Here is a 26,096-nt window from a genome sequence, read left to right on the forward strand (position 1 = left end):
TTTATATTGGTGCCAATGGCCGTGATTGTGGTGGCGGTGCATGTTTACAGCACCTATGGACACTTAATGCTGTGGCAATGGCAATGACCAGTTCTCAGAATTGAACAGTAGACACTTACTCTGAATCATGCCACCAGATAGTGTAATTCAATTTTAGTGTGACACTTAACTCACTGGTGACTACACATGCCATGTCAGTGCACAGGATTACATGCATTGTGCATGTACACAGATGTGTTGTGTGATGGACTCTCAAATATGTACACATGTCAATGTGTGAGATTGCTAAGCAACTCATAGTAATGATGGACTGGCTACGTAATGTGCCTATTTCAGTGTGTCGATTGCTAAATCATGTTTATACTTGAGCTTTATGCACACACTGTGCTCATTGTGTTGGCAATGGGTGCCCTGTCCGAATCACGCAAGAAGGTGTGGCAGGTACAGCAGTTACGTAGAAGCCAGCAATGTTGCAGTCTCAATAATATTAATAAGGTAGAGCGATTTGCCTCCCTGTAGGAATCCCAAAAGATGTACTATACACCTTCATACATTGCATTTTGCGATTCTCTAATTGCAAATCCTTGTGATTCGCAATTAGGGAATCACAAAATGCCATATTCATACATCTGACCCTTAATCCTTAGGAGTGTCAGGTGCCTGGGAGTTTGTAAGATCCAGGGTAGAGGGAAAAGAGAGTTGTTTTAACCACTTCAATGCTAAGGCAATTCCCGCTTGGTGCTGCCCTTTTTTGAATCCCATTGTTCATGACGAGCTGAGCTCGTCATGAGCACACAAGCAGTGTACTGCACGACGAGCTGGGCTCGTCATGAGCATTGAAGGGGTTAAGAAAGTCTGTGAGCCGTTAAGAAGTGTTGACCATGGAGTTCTGCATCTATTCTAACACCAGTAATAATAATGATCATTTGTGCAATTTCTTTGTTGAGTCTATTCAAATTGATGTAATGTATGATCAATAGATATGGTAATAAAAAAGGAGAGAAACCATTTGATTTGAGTCTATGGAAAAGAATGAAATCAGAGGATTATTATGAGTTTGAATATTCCAGCAGATAAAGCAGATAGAGGAGAATGTTCAACTAACCAAGAAGATGAGAACTTTGAAAAGTTAATGGCTAATTAATAAAGTTATTTGGGGGGTTTTCATGTTGATTAAAAAATAAGCAGAGGGGGTATTTGAGGTAGTGTTTTCCAAAGTAAGAACAATTTGCAAACGTAGCGTAAAAACTATTTCTCAAAATCAGACTTTTTAATAATGCATATTCGGCAACAAGGAACTATGATTTTTCGACTAAAATGTATTTCCTATGTCATTTAGAAGGGTAGATAATGAGATTAATAGCTATGCCACATTTCCTTGTACACACCAATATTTCTAAAATGCATGTAATTTCTTTTTTTTTTAAAACATTTTTTTGATCTTTTTATCCTCATACATGCCACCAGAAATTGTCAACTCTAGATGGGCTTTTCTCCTAGCCTCTAACACGGGCAAACTATTCCCGCCCTGGCTGCCGTGTGTAGCCGACGGAGATCACCCAGAGGTAGGTCGTTTCCTTGTCCCACTCCCATTCGTGATGTATCGTGACCTTTGGGAGGACAGGACCACAAAACCTCTGGCATAATCATTGGACATTTTGGGTACCTTGTCCGTTATCTCTCAGACCATGCAATTAATTGGGACCATATTTCAACAGCACTCTCTCCAACGCACAATAGGTCTAAACGACTAACGGCCATAATGTTCTTAAGACAATTTACAAATCGGGGAGGACTTACAGATTTCCACTCCCTACAGATCTCCCTTCTGGCTATAACAATGACATAAAAAATAAACTGTGAAATGCTATTACTAACATCATAGTCCGTAGGGAGACCGAAAAAAATTAATCTGGGGGAATAAATGATTGGTATGGATAGAACCTCTTCTAAGAACCCGCAGACCTGATCCCAGTAGCTGATAATTTCAGGGCAGTCTACAAACATATGTCTATCATCTGCATCTGGTGACCTGCATCTTAAACAGACATATTCTTCTGCCGAGATCCTTGACAATTTCGCAGGAGTGCAGTAAGCCCTATATGCTGTGAATAAATGGTTCCTTCTAAGATAGGATGGTTTTATGTTTTTTTGGGAAATTGTGAATGAATCTATCCAGATCTTCAGCATCTCTTCGGAGTCATGAGTGACGAAATTGGCCCAAAGCTTGATGATATCAGCTCCTAGTTCATCTTTCGCCCCCACCAATGCATTGTACCAAAGTGACACCTCCCCTTTCCTCCCTGTCCCCCTGCTGATAAGTCCCAAAATCGGAATCTCGTCCTCATTGACCCAGCACTGACTATCCCACCAGGAAGACAACTGGTAGAATTTAAATCTGGAAATGGAACCCCCTGTTAGATTTAAAAGAGATTCCCAACTTAATAGTTTGGAATCATTAGACAGGTCCCCCCACTTGGTTAATCCTGCAGCTCTCAGGGGAAGAGCCAGCAGATCTAATAGGCAGTCTGGTGTACCTGGAGAGTCCCAGATGGGGGCTTGCGAGTGATAGTAAGGTATATCCAAAATTCTACGGATTGCCTTCCAGATGTTAAGTGCTGTCCTAAGAAGCTTCAGGCGAACCTTCTTAAAAAACATCTGGTCCCCAAATTTGTAAAGAAAAAACTCAAGACCTTGCGGCAGGTCTGATAACATGGCCTGAAAAAGTCTTCCGTGTGAGGAAGAATCTAGTTTGTTTGCCAGAAGTCTAAAATTCTTAAATTGAAAAGCATAACAATAAAAAAGTTTATCGGGCAGAGCCAATCCACCCAATTTTAGCCCCTTTCTTAATTTCCGCCAGGCAATTCTAGGGGACTTGGTCGCCCAGATAAACGAGCCAATCCTTCCTTGAAGGTTAGAAATATCTTTTTTATTAAAGTGTAAGGGAATGGAATTAAATAGGAAGGTAACTTTTGGCAATATTATCATCTTGACTAGATTGACTCTACTATAGATGTTAAGAGGTAAAGTATTCCATCTAGTCAAGAGCTTCCTTATATCCTTAACGGGAACTTGCAGCCCATCTGGTCCCCTCAGTGGTGGCCATCTCAGTTGGGGGTTCCCCCCCTTCCAGTAGTCAAGGCACGCAATCTGGGAGTCATCTTTGACAACAAGATGACTTTTCTTTCCCACGCCAACGCTGTGGTATCTTCCTCCTTCTATATCCTAAAAAGGATTAAAAAACTACTTCCTTACTTACCGCCGTCTGCGGGCAAAACCCTAATTAGCACCTTGGTGTTTTCTAGAACAGACTACTGTAACGCCCTCTTTCTGAATGCCCAAGAAAAGGTCCTCAATAAATTACAGACAGTACAAAACGCTGCAGCCAGAATCCTTTTAGCCATTCCCAAATTTGCTCCCACTTCCCCTTACATCAGAGAACTGCATTGGCTCCCCATACGGAGTCGGATCAAATTCAAGGATCTATGTATAGCCTATAAAGCTATCAACAATCCTGGCCCACAGTTCTTCCCCTGGAATATTCTAGGACCTTACGATCATCTTCAGCCCATTTGCTGAAGGTTCCACGGACAAGAAGGACTAATTGGGGAGACAGATGTTTTACCATAGGAACTGCCAAACTGTGGAACACACTGCCATTCCACATTAAAACCACCCCCACGCTATTAAACTTCAGAAAGAATCTCAAAACTTGGTTGTTTTCACCTTAAACCCATCCACATCTCAAGAGTAAGTTCAGCAACACTAGCGCCGAGACACCCTATGGGTATTTGCGCGCTTTAAAAATCGCATAAAATAAATAAATAAATAAACCACCGTCTGCCAACTGCTTTTAGTGATATCATCCAGATTATGGGTACGCTGAATTCCCAGGTATCTAATTTTTAATTTGGCTTCCGGTACCGGGGCCAGGTTGTTCCAGCTCATTATGTCGGTCTTATCTTTATTAATCCTGTATCCCGAGACCGTGCCAAAATCCTCAGCCAATTCAAATAACCTAGGAATAGCCCGCTCAGGATTTGATGTGTATAGAAGCAGGTCATCGGCATAAAGTGCTGTCTTAAGAATCAATTCTCCAATTTTGAAAGGTAAGATCACTGGGTCAGATCTCAATGAGCAGACAAAGGGCTCGATATAAATGTCGAAAAGGAGAGGGGACAGGGGGCATCCCTGCCTCGTTCCCCTCAAGATATCCAACCATTCAGACAAACTACCATTGACTAATACCTTGGCTCGAGGGCCCCTATACAATGTCTCAATCCCTCTAATAAATATGTCTGGAAATCCAAAGTTTGCCATGGTTTTCCATAGAAAAAGCCAATTAACCTGGTCGAATGCTTTTGCAGCATCGATCGCATCAATCGTCAGCGGCAGTCCCTTCTCCACTGCCATATCCATTGCTCCTACAACTTGAAAAGTAAGTTCGTTTAGTTGACGCCCAGGTATAAACCCCCGCTGATCAGAGTGAATGATGGACTTAATTATTTTTGCCAGTCTAGATGTAAGGATACCTGAATAGATTTTTGAATCCGAATTAAGAAGTGAGATGGGCCTATATGATTCTATGTTTTTGGGGTTTTTATTAGGCTTTGCTATCAGGGTGATAGTTGCTTCTGACCAAGAAACGGGGGTGTCCTCCCCTTTTATGAAGATTTTATTGAATAGTGATAGTAATGGGGCTATGATTTCTTCCACGTTATCCTTATACAACTCCGTCGGCAATCCATCCGGACCCGGAGCCTTGTTCCTAGCCATCTTTTTTAGTTGGGCCCGTACCTCTCCCTCAGTGATCTCTGTAACTAGGTATTCTTTATCCGATTCACTCAACTGGGGTAAGTCTCTCATGGCCCACCAGCGTTCTAGCTCGTCCTCCCCCAGGCTATTCCGTTCCTGGTATAATTCTTCCATAAACCCTCTGGCCTCTATCCTGATGTCGGCATCTTCTGTTAGGGGCAGGCCTGAACCCCGCTGAGTGAGTGTGCTAATACTATTCCTGCTCCGCTCCGTTCTAGCTTTCCAGGTGAGGAGAGAGCTGCACTTCTCCCCGTATTCGAAGTTTCGGAGTTTACTCACTTCCCACCTGTCCTTATTTATTTTATCAGCACGTGCCTTAAAGCCAATCTGTAACTCAAACAGCTCTTTTTCGAGTTGTGGAATCCTACCCCTATCTTCCAATACCGCTAACTGTAATTGTTGTTCTTTTGTTTTAATCATTTCGAGGTCGAATCTATCTTTTTCTTTCATAAGTTTTCTCTTTAAGGCCATATGCGACCCAAGGACACCCCTTAAGTAGGCCTTAAGCGAATCCCAAACTATTGGTTCTGGAGCTGTATGTGCATTGAATAAGAAAAACTCCAGCAAGTTTCCCTTGATTTTACTTTTAATTTCATCGTCTAAAAGGATCGTTCTGTCCAAAGTCCATCTGTTTAGTGGGGGGATCACTTTAAGATCAATTTTCAGCTCCACAACCGAGTGATCAGACAAACCTACAGGAATATGAGATACTGAAACAATATCTGACAAAAAAACTTGATCTGGGAGAAAGAAATCGATTCTGGAGTATTGTTTATATTTCTTACTGTAAAAAGAATATTCCCTAAGATTCCCTTGCTTAGCTCTCCAAACATCCCGAAGGTTAAAGTTTTTCATAATATTTTTCAGAGCCAGCAAGGATTTATTTGGGGGATTGTATTTTACCTTAGAAGTACGGTCCAGAAGGGGATCTAATATAAGATTAAATTCACTTCCCAAAATAACTGGAGCTGTGTATTGTATCATATATTCTTCTATTTTTTTAAGAAACCCGGGATTATCTTCATTGGGACCGTAGTATACAGCACATAAAAAGGTAAAACTGCCAATAGAGAGGACTGCCGCCAGCCATCGCCCAGATTGATCAGTTCCCCAACTTTGCACCCTGATGCCCTTATTTGCCCACACAATAATGGCTACTCCTCTCGTGGAACCCTTCTGTTTAGAACACAGAGTTTCCTGAACCCACCTAAGTCTAGAAAAAACTTGACCGCACGCTTCTGCTTCGAGGTGGGTTTCTTGTAAAAGAAAAATATGCGCGTCTGTATTTTTTAGAAATTCACAAACTCTTTGCTGTTTTCTCGATTCCCTATCCCATTTAAATTCCAAGATAATATCATAGTACTAACTGCCATAGCAAAAACCGGTAACTATAGCTCGTTGAGATCTGCATTGGTTTTCCAACCCATCAAAATAAGAACTTCTGGCATCTGCGGACATTTTTAAATATTTTACCCCCTCCCCCCAAAAACCCCTCCCACCCCTCCCTCCTCACTCTTATTCGGCATATCCACGCCCTAAAGAGCCCCCCGCCTTTAAGACACCACATCTAACTGAAAGCTTTATCTTTCCCGTGCTCTATGTATTTAGCCATTAACTATTATGTCCCCAAACCACCCGTGTGCAGCTTTTTTTGTATTTCTTTTCTTCTTTCCTTTATTTTCCCTCCTCCCCCCCCCCCCACACATTTCCTTTTTTTTTTTTTTTCTCTCTTCTACTTTCTCCCTTGCATATTGTAAAAGAGAAGGAAGGAAAAAACGAGTGTACCAATCTCCTCATCCCTGTTTTACCAATTATATACAACTAGTTATGCACAACTAATAACTGTATGCCCAAGTTAATACCACTTAGCTATTTTCTCATTTTATCTAGCAGTTCATCTACTTCCTCGGGATAGTTACAGTTATGCATCTTATTGTTCCACATTATTTTTAATAGGGCAGGAAATTTCATTTGGACTTGAGCTCCCAAAGACGAAGTTCAGGCATCCTAGAGCCCAGCTCCCATTGCCTCTGGGCCGTTTTCCCCCCTATGTCCGATCTGATTTGATAGGGATTGGCACGATAGTGAAGAGAAGATCTTGCGAGACACCTACTAAGGATTAGTTCTTTAACCGTGTATGTCTAGAAATAGACCAAAATCTTTCGGGGGGCTTTACGGTCCGGATGTAGCCTAAAGGGGTCTCTGTGCACACGCTGGATTTCAGCTTCTAAATCTATATCTGGTCGATCCTTTCATATGTCTTTCCGTAATAGCCTGCACACGAACCCCTTAATGTCTTCCACTTCAGCCCCCTCTGGAATCTTAAGTATTCTTAAGTTGTTTCGACGACTCTGCATTTCCAACCTCTCCATGTCCATTGTAAGTTTACGGTTCTGCGCCTTTAGGGCATCAATATCCTTAGAGTTCTCCTTCGATGTTTCTGAAAGTGAGGTGACTTTACTTTCTAACACACTGGTTCGAGCTGCTAGCCCCTCCATTTTGGCCTCCAGATTATCAAATCTATCGTACAACCCTTTCTGGTTGCTCTCAGAAGTTGCAAACTTGTCCATCAAATCCTCCCTAAGAGATTGGAATAAGCAGCCAAGTCGGTCCCTCTCTTCTCCACCTACAGCTTCTTCAAGCCTACCCCTGGTGTTTAAGATAGAGTCATGTGCAATACTATTAGTACTATTAGTACTAGTAAAAGGAGGAGGAGGAGGATTAGAAAAAGGATCAAGTAGGGCTGTAGGGGGAGTTTGAGAGATAATAGGACTCCAACTATCGGACAAAGTATGAATCGTGGGTGATACTATAGACAGAGCAGGGGCCAAATTTGCTGAGTCTAATGTTGTATTTAGGAGGGGAGATCCTTGCCTATCTGACGAAACAATACTTGATGCAGGATCATGTTCTGGGGGAGTGGTTAAGGCATGTTTTGGTCCTTCCATACTTGTAATCGGCTCCAATGCTGCATACCTATTTTTCAAAGGTAAAGTTGTCAAGATGGGGGGGACAAACACAATATCCAGTTGGTTAGACCCTTCACCTACTTCCACCATCCCATCTGAAACAGCAGGCCCTATATTGATATCTAACGTTGTTCCTCCTGCCCCCTTGACTGATTTTTCACAGCTAACAGCTGTTTATTGCTCTTGACAGCCCCTCCTCTCTTGGCCCCCCCTCTTCTTTTGTTTATAAGGGGATACCGGTGTTGGCCCCTCTCTCACAAAGGTTTCTCCTGAGTCCCAGATCCCCTGCCTCCTAAGGTCCTGTTTAGACCTCAACTGGTACCGATTTCTAGTACCCACTGATCCAACACCCAATGCTGCCCCCTTTAATTGTTTTAACCCGATCACGGGACCTCCCTCTGTGTTGTCTATAGTAAGATTTACCGCACTAGCGTCTGTGTGAAAAGATCGGTTTTCAGCTTCATTCACAACTTCTGCCTCCATACAGGCACCCCCTCTTGAAACCCCCTTACCGGCAGCTTCACTCTCCCTTGGGCTCGAGGAGGAATAACGGCCCCAGCAAACCGGACCTTTCACTCGGAGAATGAGTGCCCCTCTTGAACGCTGCCAATGGTCTTGGCTGTGGAATATCCCTTGTGTGCTTTTGAAGCCGTCGGTCGGTGGATGCACAACAGCCTTCGAGAAACTGCAGCGGCTCCCTGTGCTTCTAGCGCGGCTTTGCCCTCCTGCCTCCAGCCGAGCACCCAGCCGAACGTCGCGTAAAACGTAATGCTGTGGCAGCATCCCTCAGGGCCCGGGTCCGGATCCAAGGTCCTAGTGCCCTGGAGCGTTTTTTTTTTTTTCGAGAGACACAGAGGAGAACAAGCTCAGTTTTCCGCGGGGTAAAGAAAAAACTGAAACGTTATCTGTCCTCACTGTTCGAAACTGCAATAGTCAGCCGCTGAACTGGGGAAATCCATCATCGTATTAGCGAATTGTGGCGAATTGTGGTGTCCAGGCGGGGAGCTCTGCAGCAGCCGCTAGCCTGCCGCCGCCATGTTCCTCACTGGCCACTCCCTCCGGGAATCGCCGCTCGCAATCAGAAGATTGATCAGCATTGCACCCAAAAATGACTTCCTGCGGATGTAATTTCTGATGTTGTGTGCAACCTGCTCTTGCTCATTCCCCCTCTCATCCTTGTCCCACTGCAGTCATCTCTCCCCTTGTCGCCTTAGAACATGAAATGAATGACATAAATGTAACAGTAATGTACAATGCTATTAGAAATACCGTATTGTGAATGAAGCTTCCACTATATACCCGAAATATCAATTTCAAACACTTTTGCTGAAAGTGTTTATGTAGACATGCAGATTTTGTGTGAGATTCATTTTGTGTTGATTATCTACTGAGGGTGGTTGCTGAAGGAGAAGATGGAATATTTCTATTACCTTAAAAAATGGTTTAGTGCTAATATCTTTTAATTATGTAAATGTTTAAATTTGAAGAATCTTTTTTTAAAATGTGTGATTTGTGTATAAACGTTCTTGGACTTTAGCTGTTCAAGTTGAGTTTTTGTCAGGTTCAAAGTTTAGTCTTAGCTTATTCAGGCGGATCCTTTTGCCATTTTGATGGATTTCGCATGTCATTCAAACTGCTGATCCTGGAGACTTAATTTTTCTTTGTCCATTTGACTTAGATTCTTTATGGGGTGTGTCTATTTTCATTATGAGTCTGACACAATAGTTACTTGATTTCTGTTAAGTAGGGATTGGCGTGTGCTATGGCTTAACATTTATATTGTAATTCCTGTATTTTGAGCCTCTCTGGCTGTTCATACATATTTTATCTGTACCACATTTAACTTTTCCTGTATTAAAAATCCACTTTTGTGACCCAGAACTCAGTTCTTTATGCTACCAATACTTATTTATTTATTTATAAATCTTGCTAAATTATGTTATTCTAATGAGGAATGTAGTATCTAATGCTAGATTGACAGGCAATGGTGGGGCCAAATTATTTAAAGAACATTTTGGGATATCTAAAGATTGGGGTTGTAAATGTAAATGTAAATGTAAATGTAGTATACTTGTAAAGCGCACAGCTGCCCCAGCAACGGGGCGTCCCGGCGCTGTATAACTCTGGGGAAGCCGTCCTGGCTTTCCCTGTGGGATGGTCCCTTGCTGGGAGTCCCCAAGGTGGAGCCAGGCATCCCCGGAATTGGTGGGGCCGTTGTGGAGATTAAGCAAGCAAATGCCCAGAGTTGCCGAGTGGAACCCCTGATTAGAGTAAGCACCGAAGCGAGAATTATCGAGTCCGCTGACCAAGGTCCACGACCCTGCCGCGTCGGGAATTGAACCCTGGTCCCAGGCTGACTTCTGCTCTCAGGCCTGCCGCCTCTAACCAGTGAGCCACACTACTCCACGGTTCAGATGATTATTGGGGTTCGGCTCTCACACTGATCTTGTGAACGCTTAGGGGTCCATTATGATTGCGGGTGGATCGCCACCGCACGTATGGCAGTGGAGATCTGCCCACAAAAAAACTCCGCCTGCTCTGAATTCTCCCCCCGCGGGGGGAGCCTGGCGGACGGAAAGACCATCCGCGGGTTTTCCGCCCGTTCGTCTCCTCGACCGGGCGGAAAAGCTACTGAAATGGTGGCGGTGTCGGGGAGACACTGCCATCCATATTAGCATTATGGCGGGGACATGGCAGGCAATATCTGCCATTGGGGGCCCGTAGCAGCCCCCTGGGATTCTAGGGGGTGAGGGGTGCACAGAAAGGGGTACCTATGGTACCCCCCTGTACTTCCATGCCAACATGGCAGGCACCGTGCGGGTCCATGCCACTTTGTGCATGAAACTGCACAACATGCCTTCTTGGCATTGTGGCGGGTGGTGCTGATAGCACCCCCCTCCGCAATGTCAAGAATGCAGGATGCACCCGCCAGTGTGGCGGGCGTATCCTAGTACCACCAACGGGACACCCACACCGATGGCGGGCGGTCCCATTCCCCGAGAGGATGGCTGGTGGACAAAGTCCGCCCGCCATCTTAATGACCCCCCATAAGTATTGTGCATAGTTCTTTATATGGACACTTGTGTTACATTTAAGTAATACCAGTACTATATTGTCTGCCCATTTTCTGCATGTTGATGGCACACAGACTTTTCATCTTTTCTTCCTTAGTTGTGTTGTTTCATGCCTCCGCTTTTTGAAAATATCTCACTCACTCTTTTTCTGACATTCCTGTTAGGAGGATGTAATAAATATTCAATACACTTTAAATAGAATCATGTTCTGATACTACTGTTAAACTTCCTATTTACATTTACATATTATGCTGTGATCTTTTAGATCCAGGTTCACATATTTTATAGTGCAGAGCTTTCCAATGTCTTGGCTTCCTATTGCTTTATTTATGTTGTTGTCCGTGACTATGATGTTACCTAACGATGAGGCTCCATGCTTGGATTAAACAACCTTCCTTTCTTCCTATACATGTGCATGACGATGTAGTTCATTGGGTCAAGGATTCTCTTAGGAGGTGCTTTATACGTAGGCAGATAGATTTGTGCAATCTTTCTGCCTTACCTGATTGACTATTAACTGTATTATGGGCCATCCCTGTGTTAGCTATAGAAGTGATTGACCGTCATCTCTGGAGTGTCTTGATTGATCGCTGTGTCAGCAAAGGGTCTTTAAATGACCATTGTGGTTTAGAGTAGTTGATATTGATGTTCATACCTACAGATGTGTGGAATATTCATTCTAGAGTGTGCTTCTCATACAGGTGGCTGTCCTAACTATGTGTCCCTATCTACTTGTAATGGAGACTGATCAGTCATCTTTCCATCTTGTTTCTCTAATGTATTTATTAGTAAAAAGCAATATACTTTTGTATACAAATATGGTACCTAGTGGCAATTAATGTTTATAGATCAATAATGGTGATATAGTTAATGTAGTTTAGAGAAATGGCAATTCTTGTTTGAATGAGTTGCTCCAATTGTGTAACTGTTTGTGAAGACATACCTGTAACTAGTACTAAAATATATCACTAACAAGAAAAACATGCAGGCATGATATTTACATTGCTAATCCATTGTTTACCCTTGTATCTGTTTTCTTTGTGTGGAATTTCCTGAGCTCAGGTTGCAAAACGCTTTTGTGGGAAAACACCCCATTCCCTTTCCATCTACTTTGTTGCAGTAAGTTTCATTTGCAAGTTAAGTAAGTTGCAAAGTTGATCAACTTTGCAGTGTATTTTCTTAATTTTGCACTCTTATAGGCCAGAACAATTTATGACAGGAAACAAGCTTATGTGAGATTGAAAGTGCAACGCAATACTTGTTGCACATATTTATGTTTAGAATGTAACCATTTCGAATATAGTACACTCTTTTTCGATCTCTCAACAGGTTTTGCTGCTAAGCTTGACTTAGTTGAAATTTGATACCATGGGAGTGGCACTGACAAGAGCAGCTCAATGGACTTCTGCAGGTTCTGGAACTGGCAGGCTGGAAATTACCCCTCTTAATGAATCTATTCTAACTCACATTATTGTTTTCGTGGAGAATTTCAGTACAAGACATGTTCAAGAAACCTCATTCGTATTTAAAGAGCCACTCGAATGGAAAACACAGTTAGAACCTTCGGTCTTCGGGTTAGGTTATGAAACAAGGTGAGTGCTACCTAAAGTTATATTTGAGCTTTTTCTTATCTGGTATTTGCATACGGGATGTACATGTGATGAATTTTTCCTTTAAATGCATTTGCCAGGGCCGGACTTAGGCATGGCAAAAATGTTCAAACTAGCTGTGCTCCCTCTATCGCCTGGCATAGTTTTTCTCTTTGCATCTAAGTATCGGTGTATGAATCGATGTGAGTAGGTGTGTGGATGTGTAAATGGGTGTGCCAGTAGCTGTGTGAGTGACTCTATGGGTTTGTTAGTGGTGATGTAAATGTCTGTGTGGGTGTGCAAGTGGAAATGTGAGTGGCTGTGTGGATCTGTGGGTGGGTGTGAGAGTGGCTTTATGGGTATGTGAGTGGATGTCTGAGGGGCAATGTGGGTGTGTCAGTACCTGTTTGAGTGACTGGGTATGTTAGTGGGAATGCAAATGTCTAGGTGTATAGTGGGTCCATGAGTAGTTGTGAGAGTGGCTTTATGGGTATGTGAATGGGTGTCTGAGTGACTGTGTAGGTGTGTGAGTGCCGTGTGGGGATGTTAGTGGGTGTGCAAGTGAGCGTGTGGGTTTGTGAGTAGCTGTGATTATCTACATGGGTGTGCAAGTGGGTCTCTGAATGATTGTGTGGGTATGTGAGATGTGAGTGTCTGTATAGGTGTGTGAGTGGGTGTATGAGTGGGTGTATGGGATTGCCAGTGGGTGCCTGACTATTTAAGTGGGTTTATGTTTTTTAATTGTGTCCCTGAACCCCCTCACAATGTAATTTAATGGAACAACGCTAGAAGAACTAATTAGTAAGCCACTTTACTCCACTAGATGGCGCCATTCCTATGTATAAAAAGAAAATCAAACAAATATGAATTAGTATTGCAATATATAAAACTATAAATTAACTTTATAATAGCAATACATTACTACACATTTACCATGCACAATGTTATAATAAAAAACATTTTATTTCCCCTTGTTTACTGTTCTCACACTTTATACTTATGCAACATTAATTATGTGCCGTATAAACAAACATCCTTGAACACTGGGGAAAATAAACAATCATATGAACTGTATAAAATAAACACAATTGTACAGTATGCCACTGCAAATAAGCAGCACAATGCATTGCATATACTAAAAATTTTTAAATGATAATTTTATCTAAACTTGCAGTACTGATCCAAAGAAACAAAGGACGTATATATACATGTGCTAAAAAGGAAAACGTCATCATTAGAAGTGCTACAGTAGCAATACTAGATAAATAAGGCATGCTAGCATAGGCAAAACCCCATAAAGACATTGCCCTTGGAAGGCCACGGGATAACATAAACCCTGATAATGCATCTGCAATAACTAGACTATTCCATTTATACAACTGTTCCTCTTCTCATTTCCAAAAACAAAAGGTAGGAATTTGGTGATTTCCAGGGCAATCTTTGCCTGAATTTAAGGCTGCTATCATAACATACTTTCCATCAACTTCCACTTTTTACATAGACCGTGTAATGACCAGATCTATTACTAACTCCTGAATGAAAACAAAAAATTGTTATAAAATTTATGTTTTACCAGAAATAGATATTTGTAATGCTTTAAAAGTTAATAGTCTCTGTATCTAATATACTTCCATCTACTCTGTAGCATTAACATGACATACTTGCCAGTTCTTGCTACTTGTAAATTCGGCAGTAGATCTATTTGACAAATTGGATATACATTATTTTGTGTAGCTTTTATCACTAATCTCTCAAAAGGCGCACTTAATAAAGTCCACACTTTACCTACAGCACCATTAACCATACCTTCTTCAGCATTGAAATGTTGACGCAAAATCATCCTACAGTTTTTGCATTGACTTAAACATTTCTCCAATCCTGCAGTTAGTGAAACACATTTTTCTAATGAATTCAGTTTTGATTGTAACTTTTCATTTAGAAATAGAGTGGCACACTAGTGTTCCATTTTATCTGTTGCCCTCAGGTGCAAAATTATCGACTGCCCAGGTGGGTCCTGACTTTGAGGAGCTTAACTTTGGCTAGTTTGCGGACTCTCCTTAGCCACCTCAGCAGCAATTGTATTTTTCTGTTGAAATTCATCATTCAACATATTCAAGAAGTTTGCAAATAATGAGCACTCAATGCCATCCTTTGCAGCATTGAAAGAGTCTCCATAGCAGCCAACCTCTCTCAATAATTCTGTTTCACAACACTAAGGTTTAAACAGCAGCAAAAGTGTCAAATATAAAAGTCTCTTTTTTCAGCAGTCTGCCAACTCAGTTATTTATGGTTAATTGGAATGTATTTGCTATGTCGCACAAAACACTCATTGCAACTGGCTACAGCAAATTAACCATCATCTACATTTTCTAGCACATTGTTTCTGTAAGTGTAGTACTGGGGTACTTCTTATCGATTAACATTTTTAAGATGTACACTCCTTTTTGGATAGTACGTTTCAAACAAGTTTGTTTTTACAGCGTCTGTAGTATCAGGCTCAAATTTGGCAAGATATTGAATTTCTGGATAAGATTCAAAATTTGGTTTCTGATGGATACATTTGCCAGTGGATTCCTCACCTTGTAAATATCCCCCTGCGTCAGCAACATTCGGAAAATTCTTTTGTAGCACGCCGGCGTGGACGACGTCACAGGAGCACGGCATCGCGTGCGACTCCGACTGACGTCACTGACTCCTTATTAGGCCTACGTCGGCGTGATGACATCAGTTCCCTTTTTTCCGCGTCGTCGACGCTAACGGTTTCTTGGGATCTTCTGTTGTACGGATAGTAACTTTGTTACTTTTGTGGATTTCTGGTTTCTGTATCTGTTTGGTGTTGCTGTCTTCTGTCGAGATGTCATCGAGGAAGATAGGATTTAAACCATGCGATACATGTGGGAGGATGATGTCCATTACCGATCCTCATGGTGACTGTCTATGGTGTCTGGGTTTGAATCACGACGTCAAGGGTTGTCGATCCTGTTTTAAATGAACCCAAAGGCTCTTCAGGAACGAGAGTCAAAACTGCTTGTTGCCAAATTGAAGGGTAAGGATACCGAGAGAGCTTCAAGGTCAAGATTGAGACGCTCGAGGTCGAAGTCAAATTCAAAGTCAAGGTCCCGGTCGAGGTCAGCTTCGAAGTCGGCTTCGGGTCATGCTTCTGGTTCATCAAAAAAAAAGCATAGGAGAAAGAAGCACAGTTCGAGACATCATTCCAGCAGGGAGTCGGACTCGAAAAAGAAGTCATCTTCACGAAAACATCGTAAGGGCATCATATCTCCCTCTCCAGTTCGTAATCCTGAAGGTCAGGCCACGCCTTTACAATCTCGGGAGCCTACACCAGCTCCGGAATCAAATCCATCTCCGGATCCGTATCAGTCTTCGGAGCATGAAGGAGAAGAAGTTCCTCAGGGTTCGACGACTCCGGTACATCATCCCGAGGAACAAGAGGTACCGGAGGAGTCCAATCCGGTGCAGCCTCCTCAGGAGCAGCCGGTGGGTTCGTACCCTCAATTTCCTGGTCCTGGTCAGGACCCTTCGCATTTTCTAAACGCCATGTATGGCGTATATGCGAGAGCAATGTACCCCTCTGGTGCGCCGGCTGGTCCCAAGGGTCCATTAGCTTATAATCTGGGTGTGCCGCAGGCTTATGCTCCGGCTCCTTTCCTGCAGTTTATGCCGACTCCACCATGGCTTCTATCGGCACCTCCGAGGTCATCGACTCCGTGCACGGCTTCACCGGCTCTGGAGCTACCTCGAGATCCAAATCGAAGTTCGACGCCGGTACCAGCTTCACATTCGAAGGCGGATCCGACGACGTTGGTTCGAATTAAGTGGTCGAGGCGTAGAGCGCAGCGCCTTTTGGAGGAAAGAAATTATGGAGAAGCTGAAATTGAAGAAGGAGAGCTTCAGGATCAGGAGGATTATTTTGAAGAGTTGCATGATGCAAGTGGTCTAGAATTTTCACCAGAATAGGGGTTGCCCACGGTATCTGATGCTCCTTCTAAGGATGTGGCGCCTTACCATGTGGTAATTAAGAAGGCTGCAGAACTCTTAAATTTGACTTTGCCATCTGTGGAGTGCAAGTCGAACATTCTTACTGAAGTTCTCCATCCTCTGTGGTTGAGCCACTCTTCCATTTACTGAGGCTCTTACTGATCCCATATTGGAGGTATGGAGTAAACCTCTTACTGCTCCTGCAGTTTCAAAGTCAGTGGCTAGGTGCTACAGAGTGGCGCCTGGAGATCCTGAATTCTTAGCCTCACATCCTTTGCCAGAGAGTTTGGTGGTTCAGGCTGCTTGCTCGAAAAAATCTGCAGGTGCTTTTCCCCAGGTTCCTGGAGATAAAGACTCTAAGAAGCAGGATCAAAATGCGAAAAAAGTGTTTTCGTCAGGCAGTATGACCCTAAAATCGACAAATGCTACTTGTTTGCTAGTCAGATATATCCATGCTTTGATGGATACAGTGAAAGAGCTATACCCTAAGCTTCCTGAGGAGGATAGAAAGAACTTTAATGTAGTGATATCTGAAACGCAGGCTGCAGCTCGGCAGGTCATACAAAGTGGTATGGACACAGCAGATTCAGTGGCTAGGATCATGGGGTCTTCGATCGCCACCAGAAGAGCTCCTTGGCTTAAGACTTCTGAGTTTTCTGCGGATGTTCAGGCTGCTCTGATGGATTTGCCTTTTGATGGCACAGGCCTTTTTGGAAAGAAAGCTGATTCTGCTTTGGAAAGGTTTAAGGATAGCAGGGCAATGGCAAGATCTTTGTGTTTGCAAACTAGAGGCTCTGTTGCCAAAAGATACAAGGGTTTTGGAAGGTCAAATTTTCTTACCTATAAGCAGACCCTACCTATAAGCAGACCCAGCAGCAACAGCAGCAGCAAAATCCTTTGTACAGGTCCTACAGAGGCAGACAAAGGGGTCGTTCTCGTGGACGTCAAGCCTCCTCCTCCTCCACTTCCTCCTCTTCTACCCACCCCCGCCTACAACAGCAAAGCAGCCCTAGATCCACCATTCCGGATCATGCGGGTCCTGTGGGGGGTCGGCTTACATATTTTCTACGGGATTGGGAATCGGTTACATCAGATCTTTGGGTTCTCAATCTCGTAGAGAATGGGTATGCTCTTCCCTTTCGGGAATTTCCCCCAAATTACCCTCCTTGCCAAGGTTTTTGCTCGGAGGACCACCTGTTGCTCCTACAGGACGAAGTATAAACATTGTTCAAAAAGGGTGCGATAGAGGTGGTTCTGGAGCAGGAAAGGGGTCAGGGATGCTACTCCCGGTATTTTCTGATTCCCAAGAAGGATGGCAGACTTCGTCCAATCCTGGATCTCAGGATCTTGAACTTTTACCTAAAGCAGGAGAAGTTCAAGATGCTCACTCTTGCGCAGGTTCTTTAAGCGCTGATGGAAGAAGAGTGGATGGTGTCAATCGACTTACAGGATGCTTATTCCCATATACCCATTCTGAAGTCGCACAGAAAGTATCTCCGCTTCACAGTGGGATGGCAACACTACCAGTTTGCGGTTCTACCATTTGGTCTTTCTACTGTGCCTCGAGTCTCACCAAGGTGATGGCTGTGGTGGCTGCACATCTCAGAAGGTCAGGGATTCCAGTATTTCCTTATCTGGATGATTGGCTGATCAAAGCAGAATCTCCAGAGATAGTGCTCCATCATCTGCTAGAGACAACTTAGTTGTTGCACAGGTTGGATTTTTCGATAAATGTACCCAAATCTCACCTGGTGCCCTCCCAGCGCAACCTGTTCATAGGTGCGGTACTGGACACAACTGTATGTCGTGCATTCCCTCCACCTCAAAGGATTCACGACATACAGGAAATGGTTCCTTTATTTTACAATGGAGCGGTTGTTCCAGTCCTGAAGGTCCTTCGTCTGCTCGGTCTGATGGTTTCTTGCATTCTGTTGATCAACCATGCACGCTGGCACATGAGGGCACTCCAGTGGTGCCTCCGCAGGCAGTGGTAACAACACCAAAGGGATCTTGGCGAGTCAGTGAGGATCTCCAGAGAAGTTGCGGCGGATCTGTCTTGGTGGGGAGTGGAAGGCAATCTGTTTCAAGGAAAGCCTTTTCAAACTGCTCCCTCGGTGGCCACAGTGATAACGGATGCATCCACTCTAGGGTGGGGTGCTCATCTGGGTGATCTGGAGGTCAAGGGTCTTTGGTCTCCAGAAGAAAGGTTTCTTCACATCAACCTTTTGGAATTGTGGGCAATACGTCTGGCACTCAAGGCCTTCCTCCCTTCCCTTCGCGGTCGGTCGGCTCTGGTCCTCACGGACAACACCACCGCGATGTGGTATATCAACAAACAGGGAGGGGTGGGGTTGCAGTGTCTCTGCAGAGAGGCTCTGCGTCTCTGGTCCTGGGTTCAGGAACATCAGATGTGGCAAATCATCGGGCAGGAGTACTGAACGTTTGTGCAGACAGTCCCAGTCGGCAGTTCTCAGCCGATCACGAGTGGAGGCTTCATCCAGAGGTAGTTCGTCATGTCTTTCGGACATGGGGATCTCCTCAGGTGGACCTGTTTGCCACTCACGAGAATGCTCACTGCCCGTCATTCTACAGTCTCCAGTATCCGATGCAAGGAGCATTGGGGGATGCGTTTCAGTTGAGTAGGGGCTCACGACTCCTTTACGCATTTCCTCCCATACCCTTGATTCCTTGGGTTCTGAGGAAGATACATCAAGACCGGGCCCGAGTTATTTTGATCGCCCCGGATTGGCCAAGAAGGGTGTGGTACACAGATCTTCTCCACCTCTCCTCGTGCCCTCCGCTCTGTCTCCTTCTCAGGGCAGACCTCCTCTCGCAGGGGCAGGTTCTACACCCCACCTCCAGACCTTACACCTTCATGCCTGGAGATTGAACGGGGCAACCTGAATTCCTTTTCTATCCCACCTGATGTGGTGGATGTCATTCTATCGGCCAGGCGTGACTCCACCAAGTCCATCTATTCTTATAGGTGGTCTAAATTTGTATCCTGGTGTGGGGAGAATTCAGTTGATCCTTTGAGAGCTTGTTTGTCAGAAATACTTCAATTTGCTCTTTCATTGGCGCAGCAGGGTTTTGCTGTAGCTACGGTAAAGGGATATCTATCAGCTTTATCGGCTTTTATCCGTTTACCAGATCAACCATGTTTATTTAAATCTCCTGTTGTATTGAGATTTTTAAAGGGTTTAACAAATAAGTTTCTTCCTACTCCCTTTATTGTGCCTCAATGGGACTTGAACTTGGTTCTTACTTATTTAATGGGTTCTCCGTTTGAACCTCTACACAGGTGTCCTTTGAGACTTTTGTCTTTTAAGACTGTTTTTCTTGTCGCAATTACCTCGGCAAGGAGGGTAAGTGAGCTTCAAGCTCTTAGTTCAAAGTCCCTGTTCTTGACCATTCATGCTGAACGAATGGTTCTTAGGACCAGGGCTGCTTTTCTGCCTAAGGTGGTAACTCCCTTCCATCTAGGACAGGCCATTACCCTTCCTACCTTCTATCCTCCCCCTCACCCTTCCAAGGAGGAGGAGTGACTTCACTGTCTGGACCCCAAAAGGGCGGTTAGCTTTTATCTTGATAGGACAAAAGACTATCGAGTGGATGACCAGCTCTTTGTTGGATTTGCGGACTGCAAAAAAGGAAGAGCTGTGCACAAGCGCACACTCTCAAGATGGATCATACTATGCATCAAAATCTGCTACGCCCTGGCTGGTAAGGAACCTCCAGAGGGTATAAGGGCTCATTCTACTAGAGCAAAGTCATCAACATCTGCTTTGTCTAGAGGTGTACCTGTAGAGGACATTGGTAGAGCAGCGACATGGGCCTCCCTCCACACTTTTGCAAAGCATTACTGCTTGGATAGCGAGGAGAGGAGGGATGGCCATTTTGCACGCTCTGTCCTTCAAGATTTTCTGGTATAGAAGAGTGGACACCCTCCTCCGGGAGTGGGGACTGCTGTGGGAATCTATTCACAAGGTGAGGAATCCACTGGCAGATGTATCCATCAGAAGAACAAGTTACTTACCTTCGTTAACGATTTTTCTGGTGGATACAGTATCTGCCTGTGGATTCCTCACATGCCCACCCGCCTCCCCGTTGTCCACTCTTCTATATCTGAGTTTATGACAATGTTTAAATGCATTGATGTGTGATGGATGAAGCGGTACAGGGGAGCTGAGGAGGCGCTGTTTTGTGGACTGAAAAGCTGTTTGTTAAATAATCATCACATTTTGGTTTTTTAATTGTGAGGGCACACTTGGCTTCCCGCACGCACGTACAGGGAGTATACATTTGCTTCATCCCCCCAGCAACACCTCCAGGAACCTGACATTGGGAACTCTGGGACTTGTAGTTTCCCTCCACCAACTGGGCACTACACAGGTGTGCTGGCTAACGAACTGAGGGGCGGTGCGGACCTGTCACCACGGGTTCAAAAGGGGCGGGACCCATCAGCAGAGTGCTGCATCTCGTGAGGAGGCTTTGGGCGCTGACGAAGGCTATCTACGGCCAGAAATGCATCCACCACACACTGCAAAATAAAGCCTCCAACTGTTTCCCCTTTGGGTCTCTGCTCTTTCTTTCTGGGAAGGAGATTCACTGCACATATCAATGCGTCAGCCAGAGACGCACTACAGAGCACCCCCGCTTCACTCTGGGCTTGGACTTCACTGGCTCGAACTGTTCCAGTTCTCTCCGTTTGCCAAAGGTGTTTGGATGGTCCTACGTCCGCCAAGGAGCCCGGGAAGAAATTCGGCAGTTGTGAGGTTATTGCAACCTTGCGCTGGGCTACGTGCATTGCCACTGCAGTCCCTGCTATTTGAATCCCTGGACTTCATGGCTGAAGCGGTACAGGGGAGCTGAGGAGGCGCTGTTTTGTGGACCGAAAAGCTGTTCGTTAAATAATCATCACATTTTGGTTTTTTAATTGTGAGGGCACACTTGGCTTCCTGCACGCACGTACAGGGAGTATACATTTGCTTCATCTCCCCAGCAACACCTCCAGGAACCTGACATTGGGAACTCTGGGACTTGTAGTTTCCCTCCACCAACTGGGCACTACACAGGTGTGCTGGCTAACGAACTGAGGGGCGGTGCGGACCTGTCACCACGGGTTCAAAAGGGGCGGGACCCATCAGCAGAGTGCTGCATCTCGTGAGGAGGCTTTGGGCGCTGACGAAGGCTATCTACGGCTAGAAATGCATCTGCCACACACTGCAAAATAAAGCCTCCAACTGTTTCCCCTTTGGGTCTCTGCTCTTTCTTTCTGGGAAGGAGATTCACTGTATATATATATATATATATATATATATATCTATATCTATATGTTATATATGGTGTTTTTCATGCATTATCTTCACACTATGTGTGTATTTTTGGAAATTTTGTACTGGGTACATTGTATATGTATATGCCTACTATCATTGGTCCATCTGGGTGCCTCGAAGGCACGGAAAGAAGGGCAGAACTGATGTCACCACGCCAACGTAGGCCTAATAAGGAGTCAGTGACGTCAGTCGGAGTTGCGCGCGATGCCGTGCTCCTGTGACGTCGTCCACGCCGGCGTGCTACAAAATAATTTTCTGAATGTTGCTGACGCAGGGGGATATTCACAAGGTGAGGAATCCACAGGCAGATACTGTATCCACCAGAAAAAGCGTTACCGAAGGTAAGTAACTTGTTATTTGAGTTGATACTAGGTCTAGACTTGCCCAAAATAATTCCTTTCAACTTAGAATATAAACTAGCAGAACTCAGACAATTGCAATATTCATAGGATCCGATTTCCCTCTGTGACAGCATCTTCAAACTGAAACTGTACAATTGTTTTGTTAAAGACTTTTCAGCTGAGATGTCTTCCCACACATCTTTCATCTCTGTCTTCTCAGATTTTTTTATGTTTGAAGTAACATAACAAGCATCAGCTATAAAGTTGACTGCTACAAATCGAATATCCATATTGGTATTCCACATTTTGAAAATTACAGTTTTGCAGTCATTGATATATCTTAAAGCCTCTGTTCTTCTGAGGTTGTAGATTTTTTTGGGTGATTTACAAGTAAGTGTATGTCTCACTGCAGCCATAAAACTGTTCACATTTCCTTTTAAAATAACAAGCCTTGGAAATCCAAAACATTTTCTGTAAAAGTGTCATTTTGCTCTGTATTTCTGCCGACAGTGCTTTCCACATCTGTGTGATTGGAATTGCAGTACTTGTTGCTTTAGGCTATTTTCCACGGTGTCTTTTAGAATGCTACATTTAATATACTGTTCTATGAATGAATTTACAGACTCATCTGTGTCTGTTCTAAATGTAGGTGCATCTTTTCCCTGCAACGGCATATGAATATCAGGAGCACCTCTTGCTTGGTACTCTTTTTGCCAAATGAAATAAGTATTTTCTCCAAGAGGTGGATTTGTGTTGTTGCAGATGAAGGACCACATACCTTGAAATCCATGGCTAACATCCCTGCAAACATTTGCAGGATCCAAAGAGCACAGTTCTCCTGGTGACTTCACTTCAATGCCTTTAAGTTGGCTTCTCTCAAAAACGTATGTAAATCAGCCCATGCACACTCTGCCTAACTCTGTGTTACAAACCAAGTTGGTGCACCTAACTTCCTCAACATACACTTGATATCATCATGACAATGATACTAATATTCATTGGTCCCACATTGGCATACCATGGAATTTATCAAATTGACTCAAGGTTTCCATCTTTTCCACACATTTGTACAACAAAGGCTTATGGAGACATATTTTGTACATTAACCCCTGCCTTAAGAATATGGTTAACAGCATATGACAGTCCCAGAGAAATTACATTTATTTTTCAATTTCCTTTTTTTTAATGGTCTATCTCTGTCATAGTTAAACCAGTTACAATTCATACGGGCAAATAGATATCCACAACAGAGGAAATACACCATAAATCACAGTTTCATCATATTCATAAAGTGCATAAAGAAGATAGTCCATATTGTAAGGAAATAGATAAACAGTAAAAAAAAAAACAGGTGCATACACATTTTATTAATCTTTCATGTGATCTATCATTGGACCCCAAAACCTTAAGCTCAGTTTCTGTGACCTTTTAAAAGAATAAGACTATACTCAAGATTAAAAATGGCATAAAATCTACCTCTCCACATCTCAAATGTTGGGCATCCCTTCTGTAGCCAGGAGGACACTATGTAGAGTTGGGCAACCGCAGTAGCCATAAATATCAGATATCTAAATTGCTGTGTGGCCTGTCTAGTTGTCGGCCCTTCCCCTAGGCCCAGTAACAGCGGTATAGGTATGATATTCATTCTATACCAGCCACCTCCGTTAAAAAAGCCTCCATTCACCCCAACAGTTGTCTTAATTGAACAAAGGCAAAATCATTTGGAGAATGTCTGCCTGTTCAGCCCTGCAGTGGAAACATTTGCCACATTTCACCCACCCGCCCCTCATTTAAGCATTTCAGCTGAAGTATAATACAGATTAAAAACAGTTTTCAAGTGCTAGGATTTTAAATTAGAAGAGATCAAAATTTCCTCCGCCATCTTCTTCAGAATTTCCCCATCTTAACCCAGTAGATTGTTCCATTTAAGATTTTGAGCCCCCAAAAATTACTGCTGGGTATCCACCAAGGTGCAGAGACAGAATATTGATTAAAAAATATCGAGTTGACAAATATCGAGTCATTAATATTGTGGGTCAGAAATGCCGCCAGCAAGAATATCGTGGTCAAGAATATCCACTTAAGGTAATTAATATTGATTTTAAAAATATCCAAGTGTTTAATATCTTTGCAAAAATATAGTTGTTAAAAATATTGTTTTTTTTATTAATGTTATGTATTTTAGTATATATTTATATGTATGTGATGTATGTTTTTTTGGATAAGAATTTTTGTATTTTTAATATGTTACATTTTTAGTAGTTTTTTTATTTTTATTAGAATTATCCGGTTTTAGTTCTGGAGTGGATTGAGGGTTTATAGGGCAACAGGTTGGAAAGTAATGTAAATATATTACATTTCTTGATTATTTTTTATTTAATAATATTTGTTTAACTCATTCGATGCTCATGACAGCTCCCATCCGTCATGAGTCAAAGTAGACGTGTGCTCATGCCGGCTGGGAGCCGTCAGAACATTGCCGCTCCGCCCACGCGCGTTGAATTCCCCGCCTGTGCGTGAGTATTAATCAGTGGGCGGGGTTCTGACGGCTCTCAGCCGTCATGAGCAAACGCCCACCATGATTTATGATGGCCGGGAGCCGTCATAAGTACCAGAGTGCCACACCCAACTCCACCCCCGCACGCACTGCTGCGAATGTCGCGCCGCGGCGAAGGGGCTAGTTGAGATTATATAGTGTTAAATTTGTAAAGTAATTTGTTATTAGTTAATTAATAATTGGTTGTTAATTCATTTTAATTAAGTAATTGGTAATTAATTGTGGTAATGTGTAATTATTTTAGGTGTGTTTTGTGGTGTTTATAGGTGTAAAGGATGGGAAGTAATTTATTTTTAATTTATGAATAATTGGCTGTTAATTAATTTTCATTAATTAATTAGTAATTAATGATGGTAGTTGTGTAAATAATTTGAGGTGTATGTTGTAGTGTTTATAGGTGTAAAGGGTGGGAAGTATTTTATTTTTAACTGATGAATTAATAATTGGTTGTTAATTTTAATTAATTGGTAATTAATTATGGTAATCATGTAATTAATTGTAGGTGTGTGTTGTGTTTACCAGAGTAAAGGGAGAGAAGTAATTTGTGTTTAATTAATATATAGTTGTTAATTAAAGTTAATTATTTGATAGTTATTTGGGGTAATTGTTTATTTTTGTGTGTTACATTTTAATTATTTAATTATTAGTTGTTAATAGTAATAGTTTTTAATTTAAAATAAGTTTTAATTGTTATTATTTTATAGCTTAATTTAGGTGTGTGTTGTGGATAATATAGTGTTAAAGTGTGTGTAGTCAATGTTTGGTTTTTTTAGTACTTTTTTAATTGATTATTAATTGTGTTAATTATGGACATAAATGTAATTTAAAATGTTGGTGTTTTGTTATTGGTGTGGTGTTATAGGGTAGGACATAAAATAAATTAATTTATGTTTTAATTAATTTTTTGTTTGTAAATATTTTCTAGTTTGAAAAAATTATATTTTATTAAATAATTTATTAAATAATTTATATATTATTTGTAGGTTTTTGTTATGTGTAAATTATATTATCTGTGTTCTTTTTATATTAATAATATATTAGATTTTCTATTTTTTTTTAATTATTTATTTATTTTTACGATTTTGTATAATTTGTAATATTTTTTTTAATCTGTATTGAGAGTGAATAGTAATTTTTGTTTCTCCTCTATCCAACTCTTTCCCTACTGTTGCTCTCACTGGAGTGGGAATAGTAAATTTTACCCCTCCGCTCTCCAGCACTTTCCCTACTGTTGTACTCACTGGAATAGGAATAGTCATTTTTGCCCCTCTGCTAACCAACACTTCCCTACTATTGCTCTCACTGGAGTGGGAATAGTAAACTTTACCCCCTCCACTATCGAGCACCTTCCCTACTGTTGTACTCACTGGAGTGGGAAAAGTAATTTTTACCTCTCCGCTATCCAACACTTATCCTACT

General features: G+C 42.7%; 1 protein-coding gene across 1 annotated transcript in view; it reads left to right on the forward strand.

The window, feature by feature from the left end:
* The window catches only part of ODAD2 (outer dynein arm docking complex subunit 2), a 1,353,572-nt gene that overhangs the window by 97,375 nt on the left and 1,230,101 nt on the right, over nucleotides 1-26,096 (forward strand). The window contains exon 2 of the mRNA XM_078663397.1: nucleotides 12,188-12,450. Coding sequence (XP_078519523.1) covers nucleotides 12,227-12,450 — 224 coding nt within the window. The 5' untranslated portion in view covers nucleotides 12,188-12,226. The remainder of the gene's footprint in view (nucleotides 1-12,187; nucleotides 12,451-26,096) is intronic.

The sequence above is a fragment of the Lissotriton helveticus genome, chromosome 10 (assembly GCF_964261635.1).
Source record: "Lissotriton helveticus chromosome 10, aLisHel1.1, whole genome shotgun sequence".
NCBI classification, from domain to species: domain Eukaryota; kingdom Metazoa; phylum Chordata; class Amphibia; order Caudata; family Salamandridae; genus Lissotriton; species Lissotriton helveticus.